Source organism: Cricetulus griseus, chromosome 4 (assembly GCF_003668045.3).
Source record: "Cricetulus griseus strain 17A/GY chromosome 4, alternate assembly CriGri-PICRH-1.0, whole genome shotgun sequence".
Taxonomy (NCBI): domain Eukaryota; kingdom Metazoa; phylum Chordata; class Mammalia; order Rodentia; family Cricetidae; genus Cricetulus; species Cricetulus griseus.
In genome coordinates, this window is record NC_048597.1 from 213,824,902 (window position 1) to 213,838,626 (window position 13,725).

General features: G+C 43.2%; 1 protein-coding gene across 2 annotated transcripts in view; it reads left to right on the top strand.

Moving 5' to 3' along the window:
- Nucleotides 1-861: 861 nt before the first annotated feature.
- Nucleotides 862-13,725, top strand: part of Pik3r4 (phosphoinositide-3-kinase regulatory subunit 4) — a 55,533-nt gene continuing 42,669 nt past the window's right edge. The window contains exons 1-4 of one of the 2 annotated variants that reach the window (XM_027414369.2): nucleotides 862-917; nucleotides 2,330-3,103; nucleotides 8,371-8,504; nucleotides 12,251-12,833. In XM_027414369.2, the coding sequence (XP_027270170.1) occupies nucleotides 2,371-3,103; nucleotides 8,371-8,504; nucleotides 12,251-12,833 (1,450 nt within the window). In that variant the 5' untranslated portion in view covers nucleotides 862-917; nucleotides 2,330-2,370. Of the gene's footprint in view, nucleotides 1,239-2,329; nucleotides 3,104-8,370; nucleotides 8,505-12,250; nucleotides 12,834-13,725 lie in introns of both variants that reach the window. The other variant, XM_027414368.2, reaches the window with a different exon arrangement.

Genomic DNA, 13,725 nt, shown 5'->3' on the forward strand with positions numbered 1-13,725 from the left:
TGACTAAAAAATTAAAACAGTGAATCTTCAGACTTCAAAAAACTGTTTTTAACTTGATTTTTCTTTAACGATCTCACACATGTATAACATGCATCCCGATTAATGTAACCCCCCCACTCCTATTAACCACCCTACTTATGCACTTTCAAACATGTTTTTTTTTTAAATTTTATTTTTTTCTTTTTGTTTTTCAAGACTCACTGAGTTTAGGTAGGGTCATCTATGTGGCAATGGGTTTTCAACTACCCATGGAGCCTGGTGGGTACTCAGACGGTACTGAGTTGAAGAAAATGAGCATTTCTCTCCTAGAATACATTAGAAGCCAATACTTCAGCGTGGAGAGGTAGAGTATGGATCCCTCCCCTATGACAATCAAAATTCCGAGTGCTGTGTAGGTCTTTGCAAGCAGTTGCAACTGCTCTGGGGGTCGAGGCTGCATTGACTCTGCCATACCAAGAAAATTAGTGTGTGTACATGCATACACACACATATACATATATACATTTTTCTTTTTTGAGAAGAGGTCTCTCTTTGCAGCCCTGGCTGGCCTCAAGCAAAGGTCTACCCGCCTCTGTCTCTTGAGTTATGGGATTAAAGTTGTCCGTCACCAATTGTGCACTTTTTAAACCGATGAACTTTATGACCCATACATTTCATCTCAATAAAGTTGAAATTCAACTTGGTTGGGGCACTAGTTTCCCTAAGTACGCGGGTAAGTTTTCTTAGAGCCAGAGGTTTCCGAGTTTAATGGAGAAAAGCACCCTCTGCCTGGGACAGCGAGGCCACACCCCCTCCCTTGTTTCCTAGCAACCCGCTTCCTACTGAACGCTCCAGCAAGCCTCCCTCCGTCACTTCCGTTCCCAACAGGAAGTGGTGTCAACCCGGCGGCTTTCCCGGGAGTTCAGCGTTCGCTGCAGGTGAAGTAGTTTTCCTGGACCGGTGCTGGCTCCGGTCCCGACCAGTGCTAGTGCAAAGGCCCGGGGATCTGGGAACTCGAACTCGTGCGGGCCCAGGGCGACAGGAGAGGAGCTGGAGGTGACGCTGCTGGGTGTCCGGAGTCCCGAGGGTGCTTGCTCTCCCAGTTGCTCACCCCCAGCTCTGGTTCTTGGACGTTTGTTTCTGCGCTCCTCCCACAACTCCCCAGGTCCTGCGTTTGAAGGAAGACCCCTCACAGAAAACATTCTCCTCGCCGGCTACCGTTCACGCCCAGCGACTTTTGAGTTGGCCACAGGCCTGGGGTAAATGTTTCCCTGAGTGCTAAGCTGGGGGTAGGGAGACAGTTCCTGAAAAATGGGATTAGGCAATTTGGGGCATTTGCATTTTGGCTTACTTTTTTAAAATTTATTTTTTTTCTTTATGTCTCTGGCGGGGTTTCTTGTTTCAAATCAGAGGAGTTTGCCTTGGTTTAGGTGGTGGGAGGCCACACTGCGATGAGGCCGGAGGGGCCCAGGTGCTGCTAATTTTGTAGATCTTAGTCTGACCCTCTCAGGAATTAAATGGCCCATTTGTATCAGGTGATTCTTACTTTTATGCGTTTAATGTGTTTTTTACCTGCAAGAAAGCTGTAGTTTTCTTACACAAGGACTGAGTCATACAGTACTTTTGGGACTTTAACAGAACCAAACATAGTGCTGAACACAGTAAAGGTGCCATCATATTTTAAAATCTGAATATCAGTGATACAGTTTTAACATCTTTATCTTAATGTTGAAGGGATCACCCTGGGCATTGTGGAATACCAGCACTTGGGAGGTGGAGGCAAGAGGAGCTAAAGTTCAGAGTCACTTTTGGCTGTGTAGGGGGTTCCATGCCTGGCCTGTGCTATGCAAGACTCTATCGCAAAACAAATAAAATAAAATAAAATAAAATAGAAGGCATCTATTTAAACACAGCTTAGGCTGGGTGGTGGCGTTGAATTTCTTTAATCCCAGCACTTGGGAGGCAGAGGCAGCCCGACCTCTTGTGAGTTTGAGATCAACCTGATCTACAGAGTGAGTTCCAAAATAGCCAGGGCTACACAGTGAAACCCTGTCTCAAAAGACCAAACCAAACAAACAAAAACCTAGGGCAAAACAAACAAAAACCTAGTTCAGCTTCTAGAAAGGATGTCAAAAAATAGCATCCCCTTTTAAGGATAAAAATAGTAAAATCTATTTGGATACATTTTCCTAGATTTTCGACTGCTCTGGGATGCTCTATCATAAACTCATTAGAAAATGGTGCACCCGTCTTTTAGGAAAAGGCCAAATAATGTCAAGTCCATTGCTTCATTGTTTCCTCCCATTTTAATATTCATTCTGTCTCTCCCTTTTCAATCCATTTTAAATAGGTTTTTCGTCTTAACTTGCTGACCCAGAGGTGCTGGTCATTATGGGAAATCAACTTGCTGGCATTGCTCCTTCCCAGATTCTCTCTGTAGAGAGTTATTTCTCAGATATCCATGACTTCGAATATGATAAGAGCTTGGGAAGTACTCGGTTTTTTAAAGTTGCTCGAGCAAAGCACCGGGAAGGCCTGGTAGTTGTGAAGGTCTTTGCAATACAAGATCCCACGTTGCCGTTAACTAGTTACAAACAAGAGCTGGAGGAACTGAAAATCAGGCTTCATTCCGCACAGAACTGCTTACCTTTCCAGAAAGCAGCAGAGAAAGCGTCCGAGAAAGCAGCCATGCTGTTTAGGCAGTATGTGAGAGACAACCTCTACGATCGCATCAGTACCCGTCCATTCTTAAACAACATAGAGAAGCGCTGGATCGCGTTCCAGATCCTGACGGCTGTGGACCAGGCACACAAATCTGGAGTCCGACATGGCGACATCAAGACAGAGAATGTGATGGTCACCAGTTGGAACTGGGTTCTTCTCACTGATTTTGCCAGCTTTAAGCCCACTTATCTTCCAGAGGACAATCCAGCGGATTTCAACTATTTCTTTGATACATCACGCAGGAGGACTTGCTATATTGCTCCTGAACGTTTCGTTGACGGTGGTATGTTTGCCACCGAGCTAGAATATATGAGAGATCCCTCAACTCCCCTTGTAGACCTAAATAGCAATCAGCGAACACGGGGAGAATTGAAGAGAGCCATGGACATCTTTTCAGCAGGTATCTGAGTCGGTCAGATTAGCTAATTTACAAATTTAACTGTCAGACTTGGAAATGTAGCTTTTGTAGTTGCCAGATTTCCAAACATTTCTTAGTAAGCCTTCATGTCCTGTTTTCAGATAGATGCACGATTCTCTCACTGGACATGCTTAAGTGATGAGAAAATGCAAAGTGCTTTTCATTCATTTAAACATTCAAAACAGGATTTACAGTGCTGGTGATATGGAAGGGTGCTCATATGTGTTTTAAGGTAGAGAAAAAGTACTTCTTACCCTGTGTTTCTTCTGGTGGTGATAAGCATAAGATGCTCTTACACTCCCACTTACATAGTTAAGTAAGTGGGAGTGTAGGTATGAGGTAGTGTCAAAGAGTAGAGTGATGGTATTCAAACTGAGGCCTCCCGAGTGACTGGGCATTAGCTTTGATAGTTTGTTTCAGGCAGTGTGTGATGCTCCTACAGGGCATCTATTTAATATTGGCATTTATAACTGTGCATTTACTCAAAGTACTAGTTGAGTCCCTCAGAGGTTTTTTGTTTTGTTTTGTCTGTGTATATTCACGTGTGCAGATGTCTGTGTGGGTGCTTGCACACATGCTCTTGCGTTTATGAGCAAAGGAGTGTATGTATGCATGCATGCATAGGCACAGTGGACAGTATCTGAGGAACCACATCTGCTGTTGTCTCTAGCCTCTGAACTCTGGAAGTTCCCTGCCAACTCTTAATCATTTTTTGAGGCAGGGTCTCTCACTGGGCAGGGAGCCTAGCATGTAGGGTTTTCTGGTCAGTGAACCCCAGAGATCTTTTCTGTCTGTGTCTTCAGCTCTAGAATTACAAGCATGTACCACCCTGCCCAGCTTTTTTATTCATATTCTGGTGTTTAATTAAGGCCCTAACACTTTCGAAGCAAGTAGTTTTCTGACTGAGTTATTCCCTAGGTCCATATGAGTGGTATGTTTTGTTTGTTGTTTGTTTTGTTTTTGAGACAGCATTTCTCTATGTAGCCCTGACTGCCCTGAAACTCACTCTATAGACAGACCAGGCTGTCCTTGAACTCAGAGATCTGCCTGCCCATGCCTCCTGAGTGATAAGATTAAAGGGATTAAAGGTGTGTGTCATCACTACCCGCTTTTTTCTCCCCAGGTTTTTTTTTTTTTATTTGAATTAGAAACAAGATTATTTTACATGACAGTCCCAGTTCCCTTCTCCCTCCTGTCCTTCCCTACCACGCTCCCCAACTAAACCCTACCTATCACATATCCTTTCTTCTATTCTTCCCCTGACTCAACCTTTCTGCTCCCTCGTGACCTCTGCATCCTTCCTCTTCTTCCCTTCTCATTCTTGTAGCTCCCTCCCCACTCTTCCCATGCTCTCAATTTGCTCAGGGGATCCTGACCCTTTCCCCTTCTCCAGGGGACCATGTATGTCTCTCTTAGGGTCCTCCTTGTTTATTAGCTTCTCTGGCAGTGTGGATTGTAGGCTGCTAATCCTTTACTCTGTGTCTAAAATCCACATATGAGTGAGTACATATCATGTTTGTCTTTTTGTGATTGGGTTACCTCGCTCAGAATGGTTATCTTCTAGTTCCATCCATTTGCCTGCAAATTTCACGATTCCATTGTTTCTTCTTCTTCTTCTTCTTCTTCTTCTTCTTCTGTTGAGTAGTACTCCACTGTGTAAATGTACCACATTTTCTCTATCCATTCTTCAGTTGAGCGGCATCTGGGCTGCTTCCAGTTTCTGGCTATTACAAATAGTGCTGCTATGAACATCGTTGAACAGATGTCCTTGTTGTATGAATGTGCTTCTTTTGGGTATATGCCTAGGAGTGGAATTGCTGGATCTTGTGGTAGACTGATTCCCATTTTCTTGAGGAGTCGCCATACTGATTTCCAAAGTGGCTGTACAAGTTGGCACTCCCACCAGCAGTGGAGAAGTGTTCCCCTTTCTCCACATCCTCTCCAGCATAAACTGTCATTGGTGTTTTTGATTTTGGCCATTCTGACAGGAATAAGATGGTATCCCAGAGTTGTTTTGAGTTGCATTTCTCTGATGGCCAAGGATTTTGAGCACTTTCTGATGTGTCTTTCAGCCATTTTAGATTCTGCTATTGAGAATTATCTATTTAGTTCTGCACCCCACTTTTTAATTTCATTGTTTGGTGTTTTGGAGACTAGCTTCTTGAGTTCATTGTATATTTTGGAGATCAGCCCTCTGTCAGATGTAGGATTGGTGCATATCTTTTCCCATTCTGTGGGCTGCCATTTTGTCTTGCTGACTGTGTCCTTTGCCGTACAGAAGCTTCTCAGTTTCAGGAGGTCCCATTTATTAGTTGTTGATCTCATTGTCTGGTACTACCCGCCTTTTTTAAAAAGAAGTTTTATAACTCTTTGACACTTACCAGTCCACATCTTAATTGAGTGTAGATTTTTGAAGCAGGTAACAGGATCACAGATTCCCACAGTAAAGACTCCTTCTCATTATGTTTTCTGGACAAATGTTCATAACTCTGATAGGGAACATTTCTTATTCCTTTGGCCTGACGGTTTTGCTGCCATCAGTGCACACCTCTGGAATTGTCATGTTCTTCATGGCATAGCTCTTGATTTCTCTGAGTGCGTGAGGGGCACACTTCGTGAACCCCCATTCCACAGATGCACTTTTTGCATCTTGACAGTAGACTCTGGGGTCACCACCTCGCTGATGGCAGAGTGGTCTTTTTCTTGCCACCCTTGTTTGCAGGAACCATTCTGTCATGTCTAAGTTAGAAGGGTCTCAGTAAGGTTTTTTGTTTTTAATCCCAAAGAATTTTGTAATTTCCTTTTGATTTTCCTCTCGACACTGGGAATGGAATGTAGGCCCTTGCTTCCCATAGTCAAGCACAGAATCACTGAGCTACAACTACAGCCCTTTTCATTTTATTTTAGACGGGATCTTGCTCAGCTGTCCAGGCTGGTCTTTAACTTTGCTTCTTCTGTGTCAGCCTTCCAAGTATCTGGGACTACAGGCGTGGCCTTCCCTGTGTAGCTGGGATTACATTACAGGTGTGGCCTTCCATGTATCTGGGATCACATGTGTGGCCTTCCATGTATCTGGGATCACAGGCGTGGCCTTCCATGTAGCTGGGATCACAGAAATGCACTTCCACTCTCACCTTTCCCAAGTTCCCTCGATCCATTGATTATTTAAGAATTGTTTTACCTACTTTTGTGTTGCTGAGATAACACCTCAACCAAGTCAGTTTTAAAGACAGTGTTTAATTTGGCTTTCGGTTTCTTTTTGGCTTTTTGGTTTCTTTTCTTGTGAAGCTTCCTGGATTCAAAGATGGTTCCCTAATGATTTAATTCTGAATACTTCCCTGAGGCCTCGCCTCTGACACCATTGCTGTGGTGGTCAATGCCTTTAATCACAGCACTCAGGAGGCAGAGGCAGGTGGATCTCTGTGAGTTTGCGACCAGCCTGGTCTACAAGAGCTAGTTCCAGGACAGCCTCCAAAACTCCACAGACAAACCCTGTCTTGAACCCCCCCCAAAAAAAAAAAAAAAACCCCAAAAAACAAAAAACCAAAAAAGGTTTCTCCATTAATACGTCACAGTGGGGATTCTATTTCAACACAGGAAGCCTTAGAGTACACTGAAGCTGTGTCTGAACCATGGTGTTGAGGGCCATTTTGTGGTTTAGCTGAGGTCTTGTCTAGATAGTGTATATTCTGTAGGCGCCTGAGAATTTCTATCTGCTGTCATGGGTAGGATGTCCTTTTGATGTTTGTTAGATCCACTTGGTTTACAGTGTTGCTCAGATCTTCTATTTCCTGGTCACATATGATGGATGAAATATTTTTAAATTATATTATATGTATGTATGTATTTATTTAGACAGTGCAAGAGAACCTGCAAGGGAGTGTGCAAACAAGCACATACCTGGGTGCCTGTTTGGAGGTCAGAGGGTAGCTTGTGGGAATGGGTCTGTCCTTTCACCATGTGGGATTTAGAGATTGAATTTAGGTCATCAGACTTGATGGTAGGAGACTTTACCCACTGAGCCATCTTACAGTGATTTTTTGTTTTTGTTTTTTGTCTTAAAAATAGCTGTTGTTGGAAGTCCTTTATTCTGAAATTGGCATTGTATAAATAGGAAATAACAAATTTACTTAATGTTTATTATGTATCAAAATTATGTTAGTTGACAGGAATTTTCCAGTGAACAATTTGGGGAACAAATACTATGGAGTTTGCATTCTAGTAGGCACAGAGATAAACAAGCAACCAGTGGGTACTGTGTGGTGTGAAAAAAAATACTTGTGAAAAAAAAAAAAAGAATATGGAGGAACTGTAGAGACTTTTGCAATCTGTCTCTTTTTTATTTTTCTTGAGACAGGGTCACTATGTAGCTCTGTAGACCAGGCTGTCCTTAAGTGTACAGTGATCCACCTGCCTCTGCCTTCCAAGTGCTGGGACTAAGGGCTTGCACCACCACATCCAGTGGCTCATGAAATCTTACACAGATAACTAAGACAAGCTGGCTTAACGAGGATCTGAAGGAGATGGAGGTCTCACTAAGGTCCATAGTTCCTAGGGCAGTTATCCTTGGCAGAGGGCCCAGCAGGCACAAGGCCGTAAGGTAGTTTTTTAAGTGTCTATAAGACTTGGTAAATGCATATCATAGAGTGATTCAATAAAATTGCTGTGTACAAAAACCAAAATTGCTGTGTGCTTTTGAGAATGTAGGCACTTAAAAAATTATTGACTGAAGATCAATATATTAGTGCAAAATGATTGGATTATTTCCACTTCTAGTTTGTTCCCACATTTTTTAAGCACTTGGTATATGTTTGTAATATTTAGCACTACAATTGAAATTTGTTCATTGGTTATATTCTGCCTTCCTTTCTAGGAGGGGAGCTTGGTGAATGTGGGATTTTACCACCCTGTTCAAGTAGTACCTATCGTAGGTAGCACCTCCTCCTTGTTGAGTGTTGGACATACAGCTAGAAATTGCTTAGCAGTTCTCAAGAACTTAATGGTGTACTTTTGTACTAATGGGTTCTTGCGACTTTTAAATTCCTTATCTGTACATGTTTTTCAAAGGAGAAAACGTGTCATTTATGCTTCTACCCTGGCCTTCAAGCAATTAGACATGGCCTGTATATTTCATTAAACATTTAAATTCAGTTGGTTTTGCATTTTGAGTGTTCTGCCTTTTCTGAATTCTGATCTGTATTATATGATCTCTTCCTCTCATCCTAATGGGATTGTGTTTGATTTTCCAGGTTGTGTGATAGCTGAGCTTTTCACGGAAGGGGTCCCACTGTTTGATCTCTCTCAACTCTTGGCCTATAGAAATGGACATTTTTTCCCTGAACAAGTGCTAAATAAAATTGAAGACCGCAGTATCAGAGAATTGGTAACTATGTTACAAATATTTGCCTCACAGTTTTAATGGGAATATATCCTAGTTGACCTGGAACTCACTGTGTTAGCTCACCCAGGGCAGACCTCCTGCCTAAGCCTCCAGAGTGCCAGGATGACAGGCATGAGCACCATACCCAGTCCTTCATCCACAACAAATTTAGAATGAAACCCAGTACTGGTAAACATACTTTTGATACCTTATTGGAAAGAAATGTATTGCTTTTTTTCCCCTCTTAGGCAAAAAGCACATTTGACATTTGAGAAAGAAATGAAGCTGGGCATAGATGGCGCACGCTTTTAGTTTCAGCACTCTTGGGAGGCAGAGGCAGGAGGATCTCTGTGAGTTTGAGACCAGGTCTACAAGAGCTAGTTCCAGGACAGCCTCCAAAGCCACAGAGAAACCCTGTTTCAGAAAAACAAACAAACAAAAAAACCCAAAACAAAACAAAAAAGAAAAAAAATGAAAAGAAAAAAAGACTTAAAAATGAATACATTATTAGTTTTTTCATGATAATCTTGACTGTGCTCTGGGCAGATATGGCGGTAGGCGGGGCCATCCGAGATAGAGCTTGCTGGCGGGAAAGGAAGAAGACAAGATGTCTACAGTGCAGAGAGGGAGCCTGAGCAGAGCACAGTAGCCAGCCTCTTCCCTGGAGGCAGATGTGGGCCACCTGGAAGGGGAGCTGCTTATACAATCCCTTGGTTATGGCAGCACAGGGCTGGGGAATTGTGTGCGAGGCCACCTGGTCGGATGTTTGGATCACTGTTTGAGGGCGTCTTTTAAAGGTAAGTTTGTGAGAATGACTGTGGGTCCTGTAAAAGGCTGCGGAGTATTTAGAATACTCCACAGTATTCTTGGTGGGGAAATACCCGATCTGGTGGTGTAGGCCTGCAATCCAAGCTACTTAGGAGGCTCAGGGAAGGGAGCCTCACCTTCCAGGCCTGCTTGAGGGTTCAGTCTGTGTTCAAGGCCAGTTTAGTGAATTTAGCAAATCCCTATCTCAGAATAAACACAGTTTAGGGGGTGCTGGGCTGTATGTAGCTCAGGGGTCAGCACCGGCATGGAATGTGTTTGCTGGAGGAAGGCTGAAGCAGGGGGAGGGAGTGCAAGCCAGCCTGGACTGCATGATGAGACTTTCTCAAGAGCAAAGTAAAAAGGGCAAAACTGGAAGAAACAAGATGCTCTGGAGAAGCCAGTGCAGGCAGCTCATGATCAGAAGCACACTTGGTGCTCCCCCTTGGGGTTGGGGCTGACACTTGGTGCTCCCCCTTGGGGTTGACACTTGCCAGGTCATGTAGCTGAGCAGCTTCATGTCTTTGGACCTACATTTTCTTGGTTTGAAAGTCAATTTGTTTATTAATCTTCAACCATTAATGAAAATGTAAAATAATTCTTAGATCATTTTCCCACATGGTACACTTGATTCCCCTAAGTCAAGTACTAGTTTCTAGGTTAGAATCCAAAAAGAAAGCCAAAACTGCAGATGCATTTTTATGGTATTTTATGTAGTTGACTAGTGGAAACATTGAACTGTTCTTTTATATATTAAAAGAGTTTATGTACTTATATCAGGTATATTATTTCTAGTGTTCACATTTTCTCACATTTTTAAGCATTTTATTTCTTTTTAAGATTGTGTGTGTGTGTGTGTGTGTGTGTGTGTGTGTGTGTGTGTGTGTATGTATGTATGTATGTATTCGTGCGCCCACGCTCATGGGCGTGCATGTAATTTCAGAGGTGTTACATCCCCTGGATCTGGAGTTTTACATGGTTGTGAGCCCTTGATGTGGGTGCTGAGAGCTGAGCAAGTGCTCTTAGGTGCTGAGCCATCTCCCCACCCTAGCATTTTCTATCTTTGAAGGCTGGGACCTAACACAGGACCTCACACATCAATGCCAGTGCTCTGTGCTTGAGCTACATTATCAGCCCTTTGATTCTCTACTGGACTAAACTACACTTAAACCATATGCTAATCCTTTGGATTTGTGGCAGTATAGTTTAAACCAGAACTCTTAATAGTGGCTCTGAAATGACCTCAGGAGTCCTATAATTTCTTCCAGATTCGTGTGTGATTTTGTGTGTGCAGCTGTGCCTATTTGTTTTTCTCTGAAGGGTTGTTGCTTCTTTTTATATTTTTTATTTTTATTTTATTTGCAGATTTTTTATTTGAATTAGAAACAGGATTGTTTTACATGACAATCCCAGTTCCCTCTCCCTCCCGTCCTCCCCTACCACCCCCCCCAACTAAAACCCTACCTATCATATATCCTTTCTGCTCCCCTGGATGGTGAGGCCTTCCATAGGGGGTCATCAGAATCTATCATATCCTTTGGGATAGGGCCTAGGCCCACCCCCATGTGCCTTGGCTCAGGGAGTATTCCTCTATGTGGAATGGGCTCCCAAAGTCCACATCTGTGCTAGAGGTAAGCACTGAACAACTGAAGGAGGTCCCGTAGATTCCCGAGGTGTCCTCACTGAAACCCATGTTCCTGGGATCTGGATCAGTCTCATGCTGGTATCCCAGCTATCAGTCTGGGGAGCAAGAGTTCACCGATGTTCAGGTCAGCTGTTTCTGTGGGTTTCGCCAGCCTGGTCTGGACCCCTTTGCTCTTCACTCATCCTTCTCTGCATCTGGATTCCAGTTCATTTCAGTGATTAGTTGTGAGTGTCTGCTTCTTTGTAAATCTAAAATGTCTCCCTCTATTATGGTATCTCCATTCTTGTTTTCTTCTATTCTTCCCCTGACTCAACCTTTCTGCTCCCTTACGTCCTCTGCATCCCTCCTCTCCCCTTCTCATTCTCCTAGCTCCCTCCCCCCTCTTCCGTGCTCTCAATTTGCTCAGGAGATCCTGACCCTTTCCCCTTCTCCAGGGGACCATGTATGTCTCTCTTAGGGTCCACCTTGTTTACTAGCTTCTCTGGCAGTGTGGATTTTAGGCTGGTAATCCTTTCCTCTATGTCTAAAACATAGAGTACATAACCACGTTTGTCTTTTTGTGACTGCGTTACCTAGCTCACACTAGAAGAATGGTTCCTTCTAGTTCCATCCATTTTCCTGCAAATTTCAAGAATCCATTGTTTTTTTTCTGCTTAGTAGTACTCCATTGTGTAAATGTACCACATTTTCTCTATCCATTCTTCAGTTGAGGGGATAAAATGGCAATCTTGTTGCTTCTTTAATAACAAATACCAAACAGGGTGTGACCTCTTATATGTCAGGCTGTCTGCACGTTAGCATGTAACGTCCCATTGCCTTCTGGGATGATGAGAGACACAGTTTGTGGTTCTAAAAAGAAAGGATAGCTGTTTCAAATGGTGGTGGGCATCTTTGATCCCATTACTCAGGAGAATCAAAGGTAGTGAGTGGATCTCTATGCTCTATATGTTCCACGCCAGTCAGGGCTACATGTTCATATGCTGTTTAAAAAAAAAATGGCTGGACAAAGAGAATAATTAAAATTACTTTAGAAATCCTTTCAATCACATGCAGTTGTGTGTGTGTGTGTGTGTGTGTGTGTGCGCGCGCGCGCGTGCACGCGTGGGAGACAGAGAGAGAGAGATCCTGTGTAGTCCAAGTTGGTTTTGAACTTGTTACACAGCTCAGAAGGCTGGTCTTGAACTCATCATGTAGCCTTGCCCAAAACTCCCGAGTTCTGGGGTTACAGTTGTGAGCCATTCCATCTGGCTTTTACTACATGTTCTAAAATGTACCCTTTTCTCTTCCTCCTTTCCTGTAGGTAACTCAGATGATCCACCGTGAGCCGGAAAAGCGTTTGGAGGCGGAGGATTACCTGAAGCAGCAGCGTGGCAATGCTTTCCCTGAGATATTTTATACTTTCCTTCAGCCTTACATGGCTCAGTTCGCCAAGGAAACCTTCCTCTCTGCAGATGAGCGGATTTTGGTTATACGGAAAGATTTGGGTAACATTATTCACAATCTCTGTGGACATGATTTACCTGAGAAAGCAGAAGGGGAACCCAAGGAAAGTGGGCTGGTTGTCTTGGTGTCCGTCATAACGTCCTGCCTGCAGACCCTGAAGTCCTGTGACTCCAAACTGGCTGCCTTGGAGCTCATTCTGCACTTGGCCCCAAGGCTGAGTGTGGAGATCCTTCTGGATCGAATTACTCCATACTTGTTGCATTTCAGCAATGACTCTGTTCCCCGAGTGAGGGCCGAAGCCCTGAGGACGCTCACCAAAGTTCTTGCCCTTGTCAAAGAGGTTCCCCGGAATGATGTCAATATCTATCCGGAGTACATTCTCCCAGGCATAGCCCACCTGGCCCAAGATGATGCTACTATCGTCAGACTGGCCTATGCTGGTAAGAGTTCATTGTCCTATTTACAGCCTTTCACATGCTTTCCAAACACTGTCATACCTCTTGATATTTTTGATCTCTTAGAAAATTTCTTGTGTGAATTCTGCTCTTGAATTATGAATGCATATATCCATATTAATATTTATAAGCTAATCTGTTCCTGGGGCTCAACTTTTGTGTATATTTTTGCATTTAAAATGAGTAGAATTATCAAATGAAGAAGTGTACAGTGTGGATTCTCACAGTTTGATCTGAATAGTACATTTATCTGGGGAAGACTCGTGTTCACAAGCCCCTGCTTCTGATCTAGAGTTGCAGCCTTTTCAAAGTTTCCCTGAGCAAACACTCTTATTCATCTCAGGGCAGAACATCCTGTTACTACCGAGAAAGACTGTGGTGTTCAAGGGAGGTTCTGAGTTACGTCCCCATTCCCTTACCTCAGCGCTCAGGATGCGTGACATCTTTCTTGATGGGATGGGTATGTCATGCACACCTACTTGTTCTGCTTAGAGTTCTCTCTCACAAAGCCCAACAGTAAAGATTCATGTTTTCAGCTTCTCAAGCTAATTCTGAATGCTTACTTCACCATGAGAAATATCACCGAGGCATTTACATAATCCATAATTTATATCTATGATCTAATGGAAAATGGGCCTTCTGTTTGGAAATCTTTGTACATAATATATAGCACACATGTGGCATTGATATTGCCACGTTTTAAAAGCTATGTGCTTATTAGTTTGTTTAGTATTTGCCTGACATTGTTAATAGAGTCTGTGAAAACTGGTTTTTGGACACTAATTTTATATCTAGGCACAACCCCAAGGGGTTGGCAGTTGTTGGGTGCTTTCTTTTCTTTTCCTTTTTTTTTCGAGATAGGGTTTCTTTGTGTAGC